The sequence below is a fragment of the Rhamphochromis longiceps genome, linkage group LG15 (assembly GCF_057381845.1).
Source record: "Rhamphochromis longiceps isolate RC_006_pf linkage group LG15, R_longiceps_female_GT1.1, whole genome shotgun sequence".
NCBI lineage: Eukaryota > Metazoa > Chordata > Actinopteri > Cichliformes > Cichlidae > Rhamphochromis > Rhamphochromis longiceps.
Window position 1 is genome coordinate 16,852,831 of NC_140571.1, and position 23,242 is coordinate 16,876,072.

A 23,242-nucleotide genomic window follows, 5' to 3' on the forward strand; every position below is an offset into this window, starting at 1 on the left:
TTTGAGCAGTCATTAAGTCATAAAGACTGGTCCACTTATCTCTACCAAGTAAAGTCGGGGAGCCTGCCTTAGTCTCAGCTTCACTGATGCTAATGTTCAATGATACAGCTTCTGTATGTCCACAGAGAGTAATTCATAAATAGATGACACAGTCACTTACTTTCTTCCTCGCCATCAGAAGGTCCTGGTACAGGTTGGAGCGCAGGAAACGTGAATAGCTGTCACTTTTCATCAGCTTGTAGATGTGGTCCTTAGAGGTCAGAAAGATGGGATACACAGCAAGTAAGAAGGAGAAGTTTGCGTCGGAAGGATGGCGGTGCAATTCTGCTATGTTTATATATAACTATGTGTCGATGATGTACAAAACTTGCCAACTCAAGCAGAGTAAACTGAACAAGACCCTCTCAGTGGGAGAGGATGATTGAGGCACACTGCCAGGTAACTGACAGGAGAAATCTTTTCTTTGTTTAACTCGTCCCATTTAAGCCTGTGACACGAGACGGAATTTAATAGATGCTACGCAGCGCCCAGTACCCCCCCCCCCCCCCCCCCCCCCGCCCATCTATCTCCCAATGAGACGTATTCTCTGGAAATCACTCCACAATATAGACCCATTAGTTGATACTGGTGAAGCATGTAAGAAAGACAAATGGAGCAGACAATAGTGTGGGGCAGAGCTTCTGAAAGAAGCACAGAAAACCCACAGAGATATAACCAACTTAAGTTGGAATGTAGAATAGAGCCTTGTGGTAATACTCTTGACCTCAAGCAGGCCTATTTGGAGTCAGTCACATAACTGGGGAATCCTGATACACAGGAAATTACTGAAGCTTATCCCAGCTGTCATAGTATAGGTCAACAGTCTATTGCAGGTCTAACACAGAGACAGACAACCAGTCACACAATTAGGTCATTTAGAATTAAACTTCAGAAGCATGGCGGTGCATTAGTTAGCATTGTTGTTTCCCAGCAAAAAGGTCCTGGGTTCAAATCTGCTGACTGGCTGGGGCCTTGCTATGTAAGTTTGCCTGTCTGCTTTACTTTTTCAAAAGTCACTCCAAAGGATATGAGGTGTGTATTTGCAGTGTAAATGTGTTGCAATCACTGATCAAAAGTAGGGACATTTTTCTCAGTAGTGAGAGAACAGAATGAGGCTAACTGAAATAAATGCAATTTGCTAAATGACTCCTTTTCTAGGATTCACTTAGTGTTGTAGTTCACCTTTTATTATTTATGAGTACCACTAATTCTCAGTTCAGCCAGACAAATTTCAGCTGGCATTTGCCAAAAAGTTGCATAAATCTGGACAGGATTTTAAGAGCAGGTTCTTTTTTTCCCAGTCATATAATTTCTATATGTAGGTTTAAAGAGGTTGATATATTGTTACATCAGCTCCACTTTAAAACCCTGTGAAGTCCGACTGGTTTTATAATTTTCAAGTTCAAATAATTTTACTTGAGCTCAAATGCACTGCATGCTCCTCTGCTTCTCACCTGTGCATCTTCGTAGCTGTATCGTCCAGGGTCTTTCAGGTTTTGGCTGGTGCGTTCGTAACTGTGGGAGTCCAGGTTAATAGAGCTGGGCGCTCCCTCTGCCAGGAACTCTGCCCAGATGTCCTGTGCCCTCTGTGCAACTTCGTGCTGAGGTATCCTCTTTAATTCCTGCACAGCCAGCCAGAACCTGCAACAACACAAACAGAAACACACATCAGTGGCATAGACCTTTAAATCTGCATGCTAAACATGTAACTGGTGATAACTTATCTTTAGATAGATTAGCGAGTTTAGGACAGTGAAAGCTTTCTGTATGATTAGAGCGGTAAAATTAAAAGTGAAACCTTCCTGCAAAGCAAACATAGTTTTCTCGAAACATGTCAGTATCCAGAACATTGACTTACATGTATTTGATTTCTTTCTTTCTAAAATGCTCTTAAAACTTTCTCCTCCTTTCCTCGACGACACACGAGAATAATTTTCTTTTAAATATTGACACAGAGAAAAAACTTAAACTGTGTTAAATACCAGGGGCAGCAGAGAAGCAGACTGCCTGCAATATTAGTTTCTATCTATATTGATCTGTGGACTGGTTTAGCAATATAGAGCAAAGCACCTCTGGGGTGTGCTTTGCTCACTCACTCTCTATTTCTCAATAACTGACACTCTCTCTTTCTGTGCCACTCCTCCAAAAGCTCCCTCATAAAACCAAAAGCAATTAAGGGTCCAGAAGAAGAGAACAATAGATGGAGGTGAGGAGACTGGTGGCGTAGCTGAAGGGTGAACAGCGATGTGAGTGTATGCCCTCCCGCTCTGCATCTCACCCTGCTTATGTGTGTGTGTTTTTTCTCTGTAGTGGATCTCCCCCTGGCTCAGAAGTATCAACAACCTCCATAGTATCAGTTCATCCCCAGACTCTTATTCCTAACACGTTTCTGTCTCTCTCACTAGATTTCAGAGATGCCTCATCTCTCTCTCCCACCCACACACTATAAAACACCCACTTATTGCTGCATAGGTGCATAAGGGACTAAATATGACAGTGCCTAGTGTGTAAATTTGTATTTAATGTGAGCTGTAAACCATTACAAGAACAAGTCAAAGAAATCAAAAACATTCATGGACTTAAAAATTAAACAGACAGATTGAGGAAAAGTTGCCATGAGCCTAAAAACACGAGTTTTGAAATGTTTTGTGACGTGTGATGGATCGTCGGGCTAGCGGTTTCTCTTAGTATGCTTACTGCCGGTGCTCTACAACTCTGTTTTTGATGTGTAGACAGAAGTAAAGTAGTTCTGTGAAATCTTATTTCCCTTTGAATCTTTCCTTTAAGGCACGACAACTTAAATTACGTCTTAAATGCATAGGAGGAGTGTGGTTGTCTGTTTAAAGAGGCCCTGTGGTAGGGCACGTTGTGTACTCTGCACCTCACCCAGCAGAGCCAGCTGGGACAGGCTCTACTGCTGCTGCTATGACTTTTAATTGAATGAGCAGTTAAGAAAATTGATGTGTACCTCATTAGCTCAGTCTTGTTATTTTTATCAGAGTTGTAAGGCTGCATCTTTTTCTTCTCTTCGATACAACATTGTTGTTTATGGTGATAAGACCTTTCAAAAACTGTTTTTATCTTAGATTTATCCAACAGAGTAAAAAAAAAATACTAGAAGAGATACATCTGCATAACATTGTAGCTCAGTATTGCTCCTTTCTAATACTCTTTTCTTTTCCTGAAATTTCGATGAGCAGAATTTTAGTGTGGTTTGTGCGCTTCTCTTTAAGTGTTCTAGGTATCTAAAAACTGGCAAACCTTCACTTGATTGCTCTTCCATGTTCCAAGTGGGTTGAAATGGTAGGTTGGAACAATGAGGTTGCCAAGAAGAAATAATTTCTGCCTATTTTCATGGAAGTGAAAGCTTTTGATCGACTCTTATACTCTCCTCACGTTGTTAAAGGGGAGCTGCACAAATGTCCAACTGAATGTCTTAAATGTTATCCTATGAAGCACAGAGGATTTGTTATAATGCAGAATAAGCTGCCTTTAAAAATTCACCACAAAATCTGTGCTTGTGCACTACTTGCCTTTCTTCATTAATTGAGTTCAGTACAGCATGGTTAAAAAGAGCAGGAAAATATCACTTCAACATACAACAGTGATGACTGAAATATATTTTGCTCACCTGAGATTCTCTGAGCTAAACTCTGATTCTAGAAACTTGAGGAAAAGCTCCTGCCCTGCTGGATCTTTCAAGGCGTCCTCCAAAGAGAAGCCCCACTTCTTCACCCTCTGCTGACTGGGCTCCTTACTAGGAAAGATGGAGATAGGGATTGGCAGTTTATTGTTATATATGTATATATGTATATTGCAGCCCCTCTATAAAAATATCTGTGTTTCCAAAATTATCAGTGCAATATATTTGTGTTCCCCTCAAATTAAGCTGAAAAATCTGTAGTATTCACAAAACTCTACTTTCAATATGTTTTTGACAATAGTTACAATGTCCTTAAAAAAATAAAGAATGAAACTAGTGTCTGAGACTTAATTACAGCTGGGAAAGTGTGGACAGATCTAAAAAGTGAAAACAGAGGAAAGATGAAGATAGAGATGAGACATTAAAACTGCAAAATCCTCCTGATCTTTGGGACTCACGAAAGGGTCTGATGTGGATGTGATACTGGTTTATGAAAAGCTGCACATTATGACAGTGCTCATCTGAAATCCAATCATTACAATCTCTGCAGGGAATATGTTCTCTTATCCTGCAATTAATCAATTCAGATGAATTATTAAGCTACATTAGGCACAGTGATCATGTGTCTGATCTAATGAATTCCTGCGTATTCAGCAGTTCCAATCATAGTGCACCTTGTTGAGAGCACTACTTTTCTTTATGTTTAATAATTTGGTAGCAAGGCAGTTCAAGGAAGGTTATAGGAAGGTTATAGGAAGGTTATAGGTTAAAGGAAGGTTATAGGTTACAGAGCCCAACAACAGAAAAATAAATTATTTTAAAATAATCAGTGCAAACAGTTTCCTCTAAAAATACCATGATTATGAAAACAACAACAAAACAGCACGCAGAGACATCTTGACATATCCACTGACAGTGATTGTACCTAGCCTCCAAATCCCAGAAAGTGGGGTCATCGCTGGTCCAGGGGTTGGATGGTTCAGGTGATGTCACAAATGGGTCATACTCCAAGTACTGCTCAGTGTAGGCTATCAGACTGACACACAACAGCAACAACACACATGGACACACATGACAAAGGAAAGGAGGCATTAGCTTATCATATGTTTAGAGACAGCAGTGACATGCTGATGATTTGAGGTACATGTTAATAGTGAACCGCATGTTTTTCTGCAGTAAAATTAAGAAACTGATGTCCTGAGTAGTCTGAGACAAACGGTAAGTGAGAGACAGAGTGAAGCAGAATGTCCTTCACAACAACAGCAACACTGTGCAGAAAATATTTTCCTTCTCACAGATTAAACAATAATGCAAGAATCCCCAATAACATACAAATGTATGTACTACAACTTCGCTGCACTGCCAACGCATGACCTCAAGCTGTACGAAGGCGAGGAAAAACACACAACTTCTTCTCTTTACAGCAGTAATATCCTTCTAACCCTACGGTACAAAAGCTTCATTATATCTAAATATGACTTTTTGATTTACATATTACAACACATGAAAATATGAGCTATATACATAAAAAGAAAAACAAAATTATAAAAATTACAAAAAAACTGCAGAAACTCCATTTACTTATGTGTTTCCAGACCTTTTATTTTTGATGCTGATTCCAGAAAGTTTTAAATTGACTAACAAATAAATGCAATTCCAGATACCAGGATCCATAAAAATCATAGACACCAGGCCAACAGAAGTTATAGAAGCTCAATACAATATACAGTACATTCTGTAACAGCAATGGGCAAGATAAGCAGGGTAACAGGACCACGGACAGAGACAGCCCAGAGTTTGTTTGGATGTTCCTGTGCAGAGTTCTCTGAATGAGCAACAACGTAGTAGAAACTTGATGTCCACCTGAGGATGACACCTACAAGAGCTGCCCAGCCATGAAAATCAAAGCTCCCCTGCACAGTTTAGTGCTGTTGTTAATGCCAGGGGAAGTTTAGAAGCAGAGCACTGGTGACTTTTACACACCAAATACCTCAGCACTTGGCGACCCTAACCTGCAATTAAACTCTTCCCTTTTGCAATAATACTACATAAAGTTGATTTTAAAAGGAATTTCTTGAACTGACTTGATAATTCATTGAGTGACTCTGTGAAAGTGACCCATTCTTTTGCAAATGTTTGGAAGGATATTATAAGCTTTGGCAATGGGACTGAAAACAATAATGCTGTGTGTGGCCCAGTGCTTATGTCCACATAGTGTAGTTAAAGACTTGTTCTCAGTTGAAGTTCAAATCGTTAAACAGGGCAAGACGGTTGAAACTGTACAGTGAGCAGTTTTTTAAAAGACTACAAAAACACAGTGTTTTGTTCTTAATGTGTTAAAGGAAAAAGCATAGACTTTATGGGGCTGGAGTATTGTACAAAAATTATTTAAAATGAAAATTGTGCAGTTTCACATCACATCCCAAACATCCTCTCTAGAACCCTTGACCCTATTGTGTATTATTAGCTCAATACTTATTCAAATTTTGAAAATGTGACATCATATTGATAAATTCAAGAGAATGAAAGTAATGAAAATGCATGTTGAGCCCAAATGGTAAATGGCCTGTATTTTTTATAGTGCTTTACTAGTCCCTAAGGACCCCAAAGCGCTTTACACAACCAGTCATCCACCCATTCACACACATTGTCTTTAGACCTGTATATCTAATAGTCACACTGAGCATGAAAATCCAGGGACAAAATACAGTCTTACTGAACCACTTCATACCCAAACAGCAAAAGCAGCACTCTGGACTCTGAATGTCAAACTGAAACCTCCACAGGTCCAAATAAGGTGTCAAGAAACCTATTATCCCCTGTCTGCCACTCCTCTAGGAGAGTTACAGTAAAAGGTAGGCCAGTAGCACAGAGCTTTGTCTGATTATGGATGGTCAGAGAGTACAGGAGATGGGAACGGAGTACCTTAGCGACAAAGAGTGCCTCACAAGATTGACAAGATAGAGATTGGACATGATGCTGTGCTCCATTTTAAATGTGTATGTGAAGTAAGTTTCCTGTACCTTTCAGCAACTTTGGACATCTTCATGCAGTGACGATCTAGCTGGGTATTCAGGAATACGATCTGAAAAAGACAATGAGCAATAAACTATACCAAAAAATCTTTTTATATAAAGGTTTTTGAATCTGATTGCATGATCTCAACTAGAGCTAGCAAATACCTGTAACAGAAATAAATGAAAAGGAGCTTGTTGAGTCAGCTGGCAGTGTCTATGTCAATCGGCAATACTGTTAGTGCTACCATTTCTCATAATTACTGTTTGTGCGAGAAAACAATCCAGCAGATTTGAAAAGATTTGACAAGGTGGGCACCGCACAAAATGCGTTACAATGTCTGCCAATCTTCTCTGTAATTGGCCTGCGGCTGTGAAATCCAGTGCTTGTGGCGTTAAAAGCAGAAAGAGCACAAAACACTGACATCTTCTCTAATGATGGCTTATAATTTTGTCAACATTTGAACTGATTTTTACCTCCTTTTCTACATCCTCCTTGGTGCCTTTCCTGCAGTGGTGTAAAGGAGTGTGTATGGGACTCTGAGACTGTGTTCCCTCCTCTATCACACCATACACCGACTGGGCCATTCAACCATGATGAGAGAGGAGAAGTGGGTAAGTATTAGAAGGTACACTTATTTTCTTGCAGTGTGGGAAATGATATGTTATGTTGTTTAAAAAATGCAAGGGACATGAATTTTAACACAACTTACAAAAAATTTTAAAAAAAGGAATAAACTTGTTGCATGGGGTATATTTTAAAAAATCTCTTTAAAAAGATTCCTGTCACAAAGTTGACAGCTAAGGTTTTACCTTCTTAACTCTGTGAGGATTCTTCATGCGTCTACATTTCCTGATGTCCATCTCTGTGGTGTTAACACATCCAGGCTGCAGAAAAAAACACCCCAAGGAAAACAATGTCATTGCATCAGCACTATTTGAGAATGCGGATTAGGTGGGTGGCTATAATCTCACATAGACAGGAAGTGTGTATGTGAGACTTACCACAGGTCTGTGGACATCCCAGAAAGCTCTCTCTTGGCTGTCCAGGATCTTCCTTTCAATTTTATCCTTTTTCCTGTCAATCCTGCAGAATAGAGCAGTGTTTTTTAACAATAATGAGGCTCAGAACAGACTCAGTCTACAGTGTACTCTAGCTTCATACACACTGTCTGCATCCACATACTGTGTAACTCTGTGTTATTCCAGGTACTTGAGTACTTCCAGTTTTTTGATATCTACATTTCATTTTTTTCAAAAAGAAATTAATTTAAAAATTAAGAATATTCACCGTGAGTTAAAAAAGCATTTAAAATTGTCTAACAGGCTTCAAGAATAATAAGAATAACAATTGTATAATTTGTTGATCTTCATAATGTTTAATAGGTTATGACTTTAACTTTTAACTTAATAATTTTAAGGAATTGCTACTTTGCATACTAGTATTTAAAGTCTTTGACCCCTGGCAACGTGCATTATGTTTGTTTATGTGCTAGACTTCCACATTGTTACTTATTTAGAAGAAGAAGAAAAATTAGAAAACATTTTAATACTAGTTTCGTGAATCATGATCAGATTAGAAATGCTGGTCATATATACCTGGAACCAAAACATGGAAGCAAATGTAATAATAGCAGTTCACTTTATTTCACAAAGATCTTGGGAACATTTTGGAAATTACAGCTTTCCCTTTAACATCCCTCAGACTGATGCAACTGTGGATTCATAATCAAAAGAAGGCTGGCAAAGGATGGTGGAAAACAGAGCAGTGTGTACAGTCTCCACTCTTCTTCCATTTTCGAATTTCCATGTGTTCCAAGTAAGTATTGCCTATGTTTGTTAGTTTAAAGAGCATCTGATGTGAAACACACCTGTAGACACGTCAATCCTAATCTCACAGTGGTAATCTTACACAAAACCACACGTACAAATGCTCACTTCTCATGATTGCTTGTCTTTTACCTTGAGTGTGAATGACATCAGTGCATGCACTGCAGTTTCATGTGTTGCCTTGGTAACAGATCACACTTACTTGACCTGGGCCTCAGCCTGCATGTAGATAAACTCCCACTTCCTGGCAAAAGCTCTCTGCAGCCTGGCCAGGTTCTCCTGTTAGAAATGAGAGAGAAACATTATCAAAAGTCAACAAGGAAAAACAATAGTTGGGAAAAAAAATACTGTTAAATACACTTGACAGTTTTAAAGTTTGAGTCTGCTCCAAGAAGTAATTTAGATTTCATGCCATCACAGACACACGCCTGTCTGACCTTTAAGAGGCTGTATTTTTTTGGTCCCAGAGCTTGACGCACTGATCAATACTTGGACTAATAGCTTAGAGCAACAGTTCAACACTCACAGCCTCATAATCTGCCAGCTCCAGCCTCGTCTTGTTCTGCATGGTCCGCTTGCACAGGTAAATAGCTGAAGGAGAAAGAGAGAGAAAGAATTAATCACAGAGACATCCCTGTTCCTCCTTTTCACTCATCTGTGCTCATCTCTCACTCTCTGTGCAACCCACCTCTCCTCTCCTCACCACCCATTTTACATGGACTACAATCCCTCTCAAGCTGCCTGCCCACCATTGGGATTATGAGGCAGTTTTAAGAGTCCCTGAACTCCCAAACCAAAAACTCCAGTCGTGGCTGTGTCTGAAAGGATGAAGGGCAGGAAGTGGAACAGTGATTGACTAATCATGTCAGCTGTTCGCCTCCTCAACTAAAAGTACAGTGCTTACTGGGCTTCAGTGCTTTGCTCAGTGGGAGTTTGTTGAGCTTTAGTTATAAATTGCAGGCTTATGCCTTCTCATCTGTTTACGGTTGCTTCATCTTTCTTCAGATCAGAAAAATCGGAAAAAAATCTACATAGTCAAGACTTGAAATGAAACACTGTATTGAAAAGAATAGCACGGTTATATCAACTCAATAAAAATAAATAAATAAAGGTTAAAACTCTGTGTCTTGGTGAGACATTATGACATGAAAATATGTAGTTTTCATCAATTAATAAGAATATTATGACATATTGAAATTAATGCATAAAGTTGATTCTCTTTATCTGGATGCAGCGTTTTCTGTGGAAGAAACGATTTGTCACTCATCCATGTTACTTGGTCAGGCTCAGCTGACTGCAGGCATCCCCAATTAGTTACTTATTAATATTCCCTACAGTGGGATATTTAATTGGTGTCTGCTTGTTATAATCACTTTTTAAGCTACACAGTCTAGCTTTTGCTGCATAAAGCTTGTTCAGAGTTGAGCTGACAGACAAAAGTTAGATAAATTATCCAGTTATAATCTTTCTGCTCCTAATAAAAAGGCAGTCAGAAAACATGTTTTTCCAAAGGTTTTGCCTCAAGATCAGATGTAGATTGATAAGATCCATATCTTATCCCTCAGTTATTATTGATGGTTATTCATACCCTGCTAATGTTGGAGGTGTAGTTTGCACTTTACATAATACCTCAGAAGCAGCTGTTGCAAATTAGATTAGAGACCGGGACCACAGAAAGCATTAGTTTCACCTTAAATTCAGTATAACACTAGCAGGTTTCGTTCCATGCAGTGATGCTATATTACTGTTTCCAACCCACGTATACTATTTCTAATCCATTTAATTAATCTTATGACTAAAGCATTGCTCTTTAAAACTTAAAGGACAATCAAAAACCACAAAATGTCAAGATATTCCTTGAAGTTTCTCACCATAGTCTGTGTTCTCAGGCTCCCAGCAGTTGGACGGCCAGAAATATGGCGCCTGAGGACAAAACAAAGTAGAAATGTGAAAATCAAAAGTGATGCTGAATTGCTGCTGATTGTTCCCTGAACCTCCCAGGTCACGATTTATGAGTCAAAACTATTTGACAAAACTGGAGTGATGATGATGACCTTTACAAGATAGCTGTTTGCCTCTGAGACACAGGGGAGCACATGATTGTCTTGCTTCACCAATCAAAATATTTTTTATTATCAGGGCAGGAGAGATTCAGAACAGCCAACTTCTAAAACTTTTCACACCTCTGCAACACCCCAGGGGGCTATTACTCATGGAAAAGTATTGCAGAAAACAATAAAAGAATGACAGCTGGGAAGTAAACAGTCAGAAAACAGAACAATAAGCCGCCAGGCAAAGAACAGACAGGACAGGTTCTGTATTTGACAAAAAACTATGTAAAACTGTTAAACGAGTCCAAACCATCTGTAGTATTTTCATTGAGAAGAGATATTACACAATTGTGATTTTTCTGCCCTGTGTTTCTCTTTATCTTGCACTTGATTTGCCTCCAAAAGGAAATGCTAATGAGTGGTGATTATCTTTATGAAGCTCTTTCGGCTACAGCAAATAGACCTCCTCCTCCTCCCCTCTTTTATTCCACTTCACTTTGAAGGAGGAGAACCAAGGTCAAATAACCTAATGTGCACTGTTGGTTTAATTAAACTGCTCTTCTGGCTTCACTGGAGATTCAATCCTGTAACTGCAGTATGTATAGGAAGAAGATGCTACATAGAAATCATTCTAATCGCACCACATGCTGCTTTTGCATTCACAAATGAGGAATTTGAAAACATGGTTTCCTTTCTTTAATTAGAGACTTCAGTCTGGCATAATTAATATGCAAGCTTAATGCCACTGCCTTAACTGTGAACAGTGAAGGAGGCACAAAATGTCAGCCTTACTTTATTTATTTTTTGTTCTTTGATATGAGTCTCTAATTGTAGTGTGGGCTGCTACACTACATGTCCCTGTAAAGATTCTGGTAGCTGCCTATTTGGCCCGGACCAGACCTGCTTCCTCTGAGCTCTTGATGAATATTTTAACAGCTCACCATCCATTTTTAATAGGGTCACAGGATCCCAACATAGTACTGAAGAAACTGTAGTGGACAGGGCCCCAGTGCTTCTATAACGAAGCAAGTAATCGTCAGTGGCTGATTGGGATATTGTAGGCGACCCCACAGCTAGATTAAACTTGCTGGAGGTTTTTTATTATCTCTTACAATTACACAGAATGAAGAAGGCATTAGTGTGAGAGTCATGTCTGGCACAAAAGGGAACATAAAAGGGAACATAAAAGGGAACATTAAAGAAAAACTATTTTCATCTATTGACAATAAAGAGCCGGTACTCGAAACTTACTATATCTACATTTCAAAAGCTATCTGAATGTGCTGAGTCAACCACAATTTTTCCACCATGTTAAGAATAGCTATCAAAAGTAACATCCATCCATCCATTTTCTTCCGCTTATCCAGGGCTGGTTCGTGGGGGCAGCAGCCCAAGCAGAGAAGCCCAGACCTCCCTCTCCCCAGCCACCTCCTCCAGCTTGTCCGGGGGAACACCAAGGCTTTCCCAGGCCAGCCAAGAGATATAATCTCTCCAATGTGTCCTGGGTTTGCCCCGGGTCCTCCTCCGCGACCCAGGGATCCCAGGGGCTATGTAGGGCTGTGCAATATGACCAAAACCTCATATCCCGATATAAAACATCTATCGTCCGATAACTGTATCATTATCGGACGATAGATGTTTCACAAAAATTTAACATTTTCTGTAAATTCAGAGTTTCAGGTAATCATTAGCTATCCAGTTTCATGTAGTGGTTCAATCCCTTACTTACTCACTTGAATTTTTCACCCGTCTATACAGAAAATAATTTTACGATATTTATCAAAACAAGACACTAACCTAGAATTAACCATGAAGTATCTAAATGCTGATTGTCACGTTTCTCATTAAGCTTCACATCAGGTATAAATCTTGAGTTTGCTAATAATTAAATGTGGCCATACCTCCTATAGCCTTCTCTGTGTTTTTAACCACTTGGTGTGTCCGCTCACCTGGAAGCGGTAGAAAGTTCCATCGTCTTTCAGGGTAAGGACATGGTCTGAGATTGGGAAAAAGTACCCCTGAGCTGCAATTAAACTCCCAATGTGCATCGCCTCAGCTGTAAAAGGAGCAGAATAAAGAGATAAATAGATTACAGTAGATTCCTCAGCATTGCAGACAGTATTTACATTGCAGTATGGATAGAATTAAGTTGGTTGAAACAACATCTAGACAATGAGATCAAATATGACAGTCATGGAACTGATATTTTGTAACATTACATTAATACAAAACTATGAATCACCTGCCAAGTATACCATCCCTGGAATATTTTTTGAAGTGGAGCATTTTAAGAAATGCAAATATATCAACACAGCTTGTTGAACTTTTGTTTTTGTTTGTTTGTCTGTTTAAAGTGGCTTTCTGCTAGGACTATGGGAATCAGAGGTGGTTGGGATGTACATGGATGACTCAGTGACTGATTCACTGTCCAGGCCGTGGGCTATTGTACCAACAATAAACACTGCTCTCCCACCACCAGGCTTTAGGTCAGGCCAACGAAACAACAAATATAAAACAAATTCTGTTTGTTAAAAAAACAATCTAGTTGCCTCTTTTCCTGTTTGGTATGTTTTCTCTATAGTATTAACTTGTAAATGTTTTCTACAGATAATTGCCAAGTTTTTGTAGTTAGGTCTTCTGAACAACAATGCACCTGCTCACTATAAACATCTCTTCATTGTAAGCATTTATTGCAGGCAATTGTTCAAAAACCTATCATAAAGATAGACACACCCCTGTATTTCTTATTATATAGCGTGCATGCTTTTTATAAATAAATCCTGCTGTTCTGCTATCATGGGAGGTTGTGGCATTTAGAAATCATTCAGCAGAGTACACTCTGCTTTCCCATTTTAAAAACATACCTGGATCCTCAATGGACAGATTCTTCATCAGCCACTGTACAATATCTGCACCTGTATCAGATCAGATGAGGATAGATAAATAGCTGCGATACATGGTGTGTTTACAATAATGTACTGAAAGATATAGATTTGGGATTAAACATACAGCAGCCCGGGGGGGCAGGATAGAAGAACACAAAAAACAAAACAAGGGGGCTTCCATTGTTGGGGCAAAATATACACTCAACAGTCATTTTAGTAGTTACCCCTTGCTAGTAACTGGTTGGAGTGGCTTTCACCTTCAGAACTGCCTTGATTTTTAGTGCCATAGATGTAACAAGGTGTGGGAAACATTCCTCAGAGATCGTGGTCCAATAAAGTCATGATAACATTTTGCAATTTCTGCAGATTTGTCAGCTACACATCCAGATCTTTTAGATAGAGAATTGGCAACTGTAGGCCATTTAAGTAAAATGTAATGTTAACCATGACCAAGAAACCAGTTTGAGAGATTTGAGCTTTGTACTATGGTATATTATCCAACTGAAAGAACATGGGTACTGTGTGGAAATACAGGGATGGATGTTAACAGCAACAATGCAATGCTCGCTTGGTAGTAATGGACCATAGTGAGCCAAAAAAATATCAGATCAGGCAACATTTCTTTCATCTTCTGTTGTCAAACCCTGCATCAATTGTAGCCTCAATTTCCTGTTTTTAGCTGGCAGTAGTGCCATTCAGTATGGTCTTCTGCTGCTGTAGCTCATCTGCTTCATACGCTGGTCATGGAAAAAGTGGTTATTTGAGTTATGGCTGCCTTTATGTCAGCTTGAAGCAATCTGACCATTCTTAGGTTTGGACCACTCAATATAAAACTAGATGTTTGGATGGGGAAATCCCAGTAAATCAGTTTCCAAAATATTCAGAGCAGCCCATCTGACACCAACCACCATGTTCAAGGCCACTTAAATAATCTTTCTTCCCTATTTGGATGCTCGGTTTGAACCTCCAACCTACATGCCTAAATGCACTGAACAGGTGTAACTAACAAAGTGGCCAATGAGTGTAAATACACAAGTGCCCCAATTTACACTTCCAAGACAAAACCTAAAGGTAATAGAATGATGATAATAAAAGACATAAGACATAAGGCATAATCAAAGGCTTTCTGCATGCTAAAAACTAGGTTAGCTTATCAGTATTTTTCCCTCTAACAGAAAACAAAATCTCAAATGTTTCAACTATTTCACCCAAAACAGTGGTATTCGCTTGAATATAAATATAAAAGATTTTAAATGTGATCCCATACCTCAAAAGATCAATATTTAGAGACTTTAAAACTCTATTAGAGTGGAATTAGAATATCTTCTACTTTCCTTAGTGAGGTGATGTTTAATTTCTTCATCAGTTATTAGTTTCTTAGCCTTCAGCACTCAGCTGCAAACATTTGAGAGATACTGTTCTGCATATCCATCAGCCGCTGGGGTAATTATGTTTATTGATATGCTCTGCTTATTGCATATTGGGTATGCATCTTCCATTAATGCAAAGACTGGGGTAGTGGTGGTGGGGGGTGGGGGTGGGGTGTTAATAGTCTATGTTTTTGTTTTCATCATTTGTTTCATTCGTTTGCTGTGAAAGCCTCCCACTGCAGCACCAGCCTGTTGGAATGATTTATGCTGTCAGTGAAAGTGATTACAGCCAGCTGGCAAGGGGGCTAACATTCATCCCTACCCATCAGGTTCAACTAACAAATAATGTTTTCTTTTGTTGTTTTTACTTCATTTAAATTCAAAGTTTATTCTGTTGTTGGACAGCTTGACGCACAGATCCCCACAGTCGCAGCTCTACGAGAGAAGTCAGGGGTTGACTGCTTCACTTAAGGGCACCTTGATAGTAGGACAGCATTAGTCATTCTGTTTATGCACTTACACACTTTTTCAAACGTTTAATCATATGTTGTCTTCCCACTTTTACCTAAAGCTATTCAGCTTTTCTGTGCCTCAACAGACTGAAATGCAGCCACCAAGCAGATGATTATTTGAATACAAATGTGGGACCAAGCTGGAGAGCTAGGATGTACTGTATAGTGTTTCACAAAATACCTTGCAAGATGGATTTTTTTGGATGCCTACCCTTGTGTTGTGAAATAAACTAATGCTCTGTCTAGATGACAGGCAGGAAATTGATATCCTGCTCATACCTATGTGTATAGTGTATCATAAGTCTGCAATTAACAGACAGTTTACCTTTTTATAAAGTCTACCCAGATTGTTAATATTTCCATATTTCCTTTTTTCAGGAATAATTCTTCACATACAACCTTAAAAAGAAGCTGAATAAGTAAATATCTCAAAATATCAAATTAAAGTACGTTGATTAAATTATCCTGGAATAGCTGATTGAACTGTCATTTTTCAGCCTCACTAAAACAAGAGGCCCAACAGACATCAGCATTTTCCATCGTCTCATTTTGTTCTCTGGGCACTTAATGTCCATCAGTGATGCACTTCTATAGTTAATGTTTGTACAGTGCAGGTTAGGTCACTTTTTGCTTGACATCTGTCTCTTTTGATTTCTTACCCGTAACGACACTGGGGATTTTCGTCATGAAACTTTTGACAGTTCTGATGGGTACACCGTCCGTCTCGTCCTGGATGCGAGTGATAATGTCTTCAATCTGTAGAATAAGGCAGAAGACAGAGTTTAAAAGTTTGAACAAACGGAAACTTTTATCCATGTGAGACAAGTATTAGTTAAATGTACTTTATTTGGATTTTTCTTAAGATATTTAAACAGTTAATCTTTAAGTTGAAGTGCTGCATTACTTCAAACCAAGACAATGGCAAGCGCTATGATTCATATCTATGCCATCACAAAGAAAATGCAGGATCAGCTCACTTCTCTTCAATTTATGAAGACAAGACTATCGTTAGCTGCAAAGATGCTGCTACAATTTCTACTGTAGAATAAAATATGTCTTGAAAGAAAGAAAAATGATATCATTCATTATATGGTCTAACAAACCAGTTAATTACATTGACTTTAAAATTCAACTGTTTATAAATGCTTCATGGAAATTGATACCAGTGAAAAAACACAGGTAGTTCGTGAAAAAGAAAAGCTCTTCTCCTTTTTCACTTTTTATAGGTTTAACTATACACTTCACCTCTCGCTGTAATGTTGTTTTAACCACAAGACTGAGTCACATGATAACTGAGTCTAATCTAAGCAGGAGTTGAGGTTCAGCAGGACAGCACATATCTGTGGCCCTTAATTACAATTGCACAGATGTTAAACGAAACACGTCACCCACTTTGCACTTAAGTAATCAGATTAGTATTTGATTATCTGGTTTTGATTGCAAGGTTGACACCCCCTCTCTCTTCACAGATGCTTTTTTTGTTTGCGTCAGGGAGTGGGAAGTGAGAAGCTGGTCGCTTTGGAGACAGCTATCGCACACTAACGCACAACCCGGCAGCTATATATAAACCCTGAATGGAACCCAGAGCAACGGCAGAGAGGCAGAGATAACCACATATGCTTTTTACATCTAGACAATTAAAGTGATTACAGAAAAGAAGTGCATTTCACCAGTTTTGAGAAAAACACATTCTACTTCCTACCTGTAGTGCCCATAGTTTATTTTACTGCAAATATGTCCTCAGTTTGTGCAATTTTGCGACCCTTATGAGTATATTTATAATGTGCAGCTGTCAGTGGAGTATAGTTCTAGGAGCCACCCACGCTGGGTTAAAGCTGGTGACTTCCACAACACTCATGCAGACTCAATGTACAGTCTGTTTAAGACTGAACATACTATTCATCCACACAGTTTTTCAATATTTCTTTTTTTTTTAAAAAACATTGCACAATATCCAAAATAATTTAACAACATTGCTTTGCTGGTGTGCTTTTTTTACTTGTATGAATAGCAGAATCCCGTGGATGCATAAAATCACTTCTTCAATGGCCCCCGTCTTTAGAAGCATTAGAATTTTGCTAAAAACAAGCAAGCATACAAACGTAGGGTGAGAGAGGTTAAAGCTGGCTTTAAATCTGCAAGAGAAGAGAAATTCATCCCTTTCATAAGAACAAAAGGAGCAAAAGCAACATATTGGCTTTGCTCTGTGTCTCTTTGAATAACTCAGCTGGGTAAAAGTGCTGTTTTCGCCACACAATTTTCCACTGCATGACTACCAGCAGTTTTTAAAAATATCACAGCTGGTTTTGGTTTGTTTTTATTGACAATACCCCAATGTGATTGCTATGCAAATAAAATGCTGTACTCTTCTAGAGTCCACCACCTATTAACTGGATAAACACAGGCAGATAGAAAACTGGTGACTGAGACTAAACAGAAGCTATAGTTTATGCTATATGAAAGGCATTTAAGCTGCTTACACCTGAAAGTAATTAGGTAAATTTACCACTATCTCCTATCATAACCCTCCTGTCCTGTTGCAAGTAGACAGGTGACGTGAAAACGCAGTATTTGTGTCGTCGAAGGGCCTGCAAACATTCAAAAAAAAAGAAATGACTGAAACACATCTTTCTCACTTTCCAGCACAGATGCTTCCAACCAGTCTGGAAATTCAAACTGACAAGCTTCCTGCTTTTACGCCTCTGGCCATCAGCCTGCTGTCACCCTGTTCCTCTCTATAGATCCTGGCTGTCTGCCAAAAGCAAAGACATAGAGAGCTCCGGGCTACACTTCAAAATCAATACAACTAATATGATTGTAATAAGATGTTGATAGTGTGGAGGTAGCTGCTCAAATGACTTTAATGGCTTCCACTATCATGAACAATCTACTCCTGCTCCATTAATGAAAATAGGCATTCACAACACGTTTACTTCATGCTACAACAGCTGTCACCCACTGAATCTAAAATTGCCCAACACTACTTTGTATATCTGTGACGATGAAACACGAAATGGTATTTTTGAAACAAAAAGGAGGAACATTAAAAAACAATTTTCTGTGTATTTTATAATATTTATCGTTACACGTGACCAAGTTGAGTCGCTGTTGTATTACATAAGTTACATAAGTATCATAATTATTAATACCGATTTGCTGTATGTGGTTGGACTTACTGCCTGTAGCGTTTGGTTTGCAGTTTTTGGTTATGGAGTTAGACTCCATTAGGTGTGAAGCTCCCCCAAATCTGAGGCCATGACTCTGAGCTGGAAAATGGAAATGGCTGAGGAAAGGTTGCTGCCCAAAACATAGGAATTTAAGTACAGCTGTGGAAAAGAAAGTTTTGGAAGCAGCCAGATGCTGCAAATCAAAAACGCACTTGAACAACTGGTCATCAAAATTCCCCCAAAATACTCTTGGTCCACTCCGCAGATTAAAAAACTGGAGATTTGATACAAATTCAAATACGAGCCTTAGATCAATAAGACTTCACCTCATCACACAAGTATGGACTCAAATATCTAATGGACTCAAGCAAACAATTACTTATTTAACTCTCTATTTCTGTGCCTGTGAATCATTTGTTTTCAGCTGTCTCTTAGCTAAAAATATTATGACTACTGAAGAAGAAACTTGCTGCATTGAGAGGAACGTCCACAGGTTAGTCATAGCACTTTGCAATATGACATTAAGCCAGGTTTAATGTTTTTTTCTTGCAGACCCTGTACTGGAACCCTGATGCAATGACATTGCGATCTTTTACCCCCATAACTGAAGACTTCCTTTTAAAGCACAATCCTGGTGCCCTAACATAACATTTTAAAACTAGATTAGTTCAAGATGACTGTTCCGTTTAGATTACTGGTTGATTAGATTGGTAGTTATAATTACTGTATGTGTTGTGTCAGTGTAGATCCTCACAAGTCCATACAAACATATGTGCATGTGTATATAGTTTTGGGGTTGTGTGCTGTATGAATGCGCCTGCTTGTTTGTGTCTTGGCTTGTAGTGCAGCCCAGCGGGAACAGATTTCATCAGACTTATTGCAAGCCGGTCTATTTAACACGCCTGATTACAGTATTATCACCACACACTTAGCATGGACCAGCTAGCGGGCTGGCAGGCATCTTGGCAGACAGGTTGGTTACAGGGAGAAAAGGGCTGTGCTACTGACTGTGGTTTAATGATCTCTTTGGGCAAAAAAAAAAGAAAGAAAAAAGAATGTCTATCTATTTGTACTTACCAGAAATGCCATCGTCATGGTCCCTCACTAAGCCATTAATTGTCTGATTGGGTATCGTACTTACCTGACTGTTACGCTAGAGGGGTGTCAAACTCAATTGCAGAGGGGGCCAAAACTCAAGGCACACTTTAGGTCACGGGCCAAACAAGATAAAGATTTATCGAACACACTAAAACAATGTTTTTTAAACACAAATATGAAGGAAAACAGACAGGAATATTATTCCAGATTAAATCAACTTAAAAAAATAAACTTTAACTATAAATATTTTGCTCCACATAAAAATATATCCTGTCAAAATTATGCAAGTTAGAAATATCAACATGCTGCCAAAAACCCCAGAAAAAATAAATGAAAGCATACACAAGGTTGGAGCCGCATGTAGACGGAGCTGGGCATTGCTGCAGGAATGGAACTAATAAACAGTGTCGTACTTTGCCCTGAGTGTCCCATTACACTGCAGCTCCATCTGAATCTGCACAGGTGCAGTTCAGCAAAGTCCGCTGACTTGGTTCAAGTGAGGCAGGTTGCACTGGTGCATTTGTGACAGCTTCACTTGAAATGCCTTCACCGCATCATACATGCCATGTCCATGTACTGACAGATTTCCTTGCTGAGCTCAAAAACTCTATTGAGAACTTTTCCCCAACTCAGCCAACGGACCTCTGTATGATGAGGAATGTCGGCAAACTCTGAATCTATTTCCCACATGGAAGGAAGTGGAATTGTCCTTGGGAGGTAATTTTCCTGTCGGGGCACTGATAGGAGATCCGTCAGAGTTACGACTCCTGGGAGACCCGGGCAACCCTTGGATAGTAAGTTCAATAAAAATATGGGGAAGAGTACTTAAAAAGTACCATTTAAACCAGAGGGCCGGTTTCCTTAAATGGTTTGCATATGACCCAGAATTTTTGCCTAGTAAGTTCGACTCGACATTCAAAACATGGGCAAATAAAGGTCTCACCACATACAGTACCTTGTTGAAAAATGGAAAAGTGATGAGTTTCCAAGACCTTAAGAAAAAGTTTGGGTTGCAAAATCCAGATCTTTTTAGATATTTGCAACTGAGGGACTTCCTGAATAAAAAGCTAAAAAATTCTCAGTTATCAACTGGGAATGAAGAGATTATAAATATATTCGAGAACGCGTATAGAGATGGACCCTATCAAAAAAATTTTTCCAAATTATATTGTTCACTGATCAATCTACAGGGTCATGATACAAGATATGTTAAAGGAAGATGGGAAACAGAGAGCAATCTATTCTTAACAGGAGAGGAATGGGATGGGATTTGTAGGCAGCAGTGGTCAGTAACAAGCTCCCCCTCGTGGAGGGAATTCAGCTGGAAGAACGTAATTCGTTATTTTATTACCCCAGCCCAAAAATTCAATTATTCTCAGAATACAACATGCTGGAGGCATTGTGGACATGCAACAGCAAATCATTTTCACATTTTTTGGGAATGTCCCCGTGTGGTTCCATTTTGGAAGGAAACACATAAGGTCATGGAAACAATCTTTCAAAAGAAAATACAATTTCATTTTGCATTATTGTACCTAGGCAACCTAGAGAGTCTTAATCTATGCAAACCGGATAAATATTTGTTCAGTGTGCTGTCGGTAGCTTGCAAAAAGGCCATAACTCGCCTTTGGATTAAAGAGGATATTCCTACCATAGATGAATGGATTGATGTGATATATAATATTTTTGTTATGGAAAGAATAACTTTTAGGCTAAAATGCCAGGCGGACGCATTTGATGAATATTGGTTGAAATGGTTGAAATATGTACAAAATGGGAGGCCCGATTTTGTATAATGTCATTGTATTTCTTGGTTTGTTTGTTCTTGTGTTTTGTTTGGTCTTGTTTTGGTCCGTTTGTCTCTTATGTTGTTGCTCGGTTTGGTTTTGCTTTCCCCCTCATGGTGATTAAATTGAATTTGTTGTATATGTTGTATAAATAAGAAAACTAATAAAAATTAAAAATAAAAAAAAGACTGAAATTGACGGTGATTTAAACGTTTAGCTCAGATAAAGTTTACGGTTTGCGTTACGGTGACTATCTGTTGTAAGTCCAACAAGTTTGTCCCAGGGCAGTTTCATGTCGGTTACACTTTGACATACGTTTTAAAAATGTATTTTCCTGTCGCTGTCCCGTGCATCGATTTAATGTTCAGTATTTCCTCTCCACGGATGAAGATGGTCAGCTGTGCAATGTCCATCATGTCTGTACTTTCATCCACAGCAAGATATTATGCAATAAAGTTTTTGCTTCTTTCACACAACTGGCTCTGCTTTCAGAATCAACTTGTCTCTCCACCATTGTGAGCGGCTAGCTTCAAACAGAAGTTTGACTTGATTGAAGCGGGAATGTTCCCAGTTAGCCTAGCATTCAGCAAGGAGGCTGCAGCGCTGCATTATGGGATCTGTAGTTTGTATATTATTAGCGCCTCATATCGCTGGGCCATGCATAACAATAATAGTACATCTATATAAAATGATCTCAAATCAAATCACTTTTTATTGTCACATCACATGTGCAGGCACACTGGCACAGCACATGCGAGTGAAATCCTTGTGTGCGAGCCCCACAAGCAACAGAGATGTGCAAACACAACAACACAAACGAGCAAAATACAAGAATGGCCAACCTGAAACTAATAAATATATGTACAATATATAATAGTGTATGCATTTCTGGATGTGTATACTAAATATTTTCCTACGTGTGTGTGTGTGTGTGTGTGTGTGTGTGTGTGTGTGTGTGTATACACATTTTTACAAATTAAATAGTAAAAAAATAAAATAAAATAATAATAATAATAATAAAATATATAAAATATACAGAGTTGAATATGTGCAAAACAAGTGGCATTTATATACAGTGTGGAGTGCATAATGTTAAAGTTCCAGTAGTGAAGCTGAGGTGTCTATGACGTGTTCAGCAGTCTGATGGCCTGATGGAAAAAGCTGTCTCTCAGTCTGCTGGTACGGGACCGGATGCTGCAGAACCTCCTTCCTGATGGAAGCAGTCTGAACAGTTTATGGCTGGGGTGACTGGAGTCCTTGATGATCCTCCCCGCTTTCCTCAGGCACCGCTTCCTGTAGATGTCTTGGAGGGAGGGAAGCTCACCTCCAATTATCCGTTCAGAGCACCGCACTACTCGCTGGAGAGCTTTGCAGTTGTAGGCGGTGCTGTTGCCATACCAGGTGGTGATGCATCCAGTGAGGATGCTCTCAATGGCACAGCGATAGAAGGTCCTGAGGATGCGGGGGCTCATGCCGAATCTTTTCAGTCTCCTGAGAAAGAAGAGGCGCTGCTGCGCCTTCTTCACTGTTTTGTTTGTGTGTACTGACCACGTAAGATCCTCAGCCAGGTGTACGCCAAGGAACCGGAAGCTGCTCACTCTCTCCACAGCAGCGCCGTTGATGGTGATGGGGGTGTGTACTTCTCTGCACCTCCGGAAGTCCACTATCAACTCCTTTGTCTTTGCGACGTTGAGGGTGAGATGGTTGTCTTGACACCAGTGGGTCAGGGCGCTGACCTCCTCCCTGTAAGCCGTCTCATCACCGTTGGTGATAAGACCCACCACTGTAGTGTCGTCCGCAAACTTCACAATGATGTTGGAGCTGTTAGTGGCTGTGCAGTCGTAGG

The 23,242-nt window shown here is 39.3% G+C and overlaps 1 protein-coding gene across 2 annotated transcripts in view; it reads right to left on the reverse strand.

Moving 5' to 3' along the window:
• rgs6 (regulator of G protein signaling 6) overlaps nucleotides 1-23,242 on the reverse strand; it is a 108,066-nt gene that overhangs the window by 2,572 nt on the left and 82,252 nt on the right. For both annotated transcript variants that reach the window (XM_085381851.1, XM_085381852.1), the window contains exons 3-16: nucleotides 16,004-16,100; nucleotides 13,442-13,492; nucleotides 12,527-12,633; nucleotides 10,398-10,449; nucleotides 9,053-9,117; nucleotides 8,729-8,805; nucleotides 7,702-7,783; nucleotides 7,510-7,584; nucleotides 7,174-7,275; nucleotides 6,706-6,767; nucleotides 4,608-4,718; nucleotides 3,671-3,796; nucleotides 1,494-1,680; nucleotides 161-250 (exon numbers count right to left, since the gene is read on the reverse strand). In XM_085381851.1, the coding sequence (XP_085237977.1) occupies nucleotides 161-250; nucleotides 1,494-1,680; nucleotides 3,671-3,796; nucleotides 4,608-4,718; nucleotides 6,706-6,767; nucleotides 7,174-7,275; nucleotides 7,510-7,584; nucleotides 7,702-7,783; nucleotides 8,729-8,805; nucleotides 9,053-9,117; nucleotides 10,398-10,449; nucleotides 12,527-12,633; nucleotides 13,442-13,492; nucleotides 16,004-16,100 (1,284 nt within the window). The remainder of the gene's footprint in view (nucleotides 1-160; nucleotides 251-1,493; nucleotides 1,681-3,670; nucleotides 3,797-4,607; nucleotides 4,719-6,705; nucleotides 6,768-7,173; nucleotides 7,276-7,509; nucleotides 7,585-7,701; nucleotides 7,784-8,728; nucleotides 8,806-9,052; nucleotides 9,118-10,397; nucleotides 10,450-12,526; nucleotides 12,634-13,441; nucleotides 13,493-16,003; nucleotides 16,101-23,242) is intronic.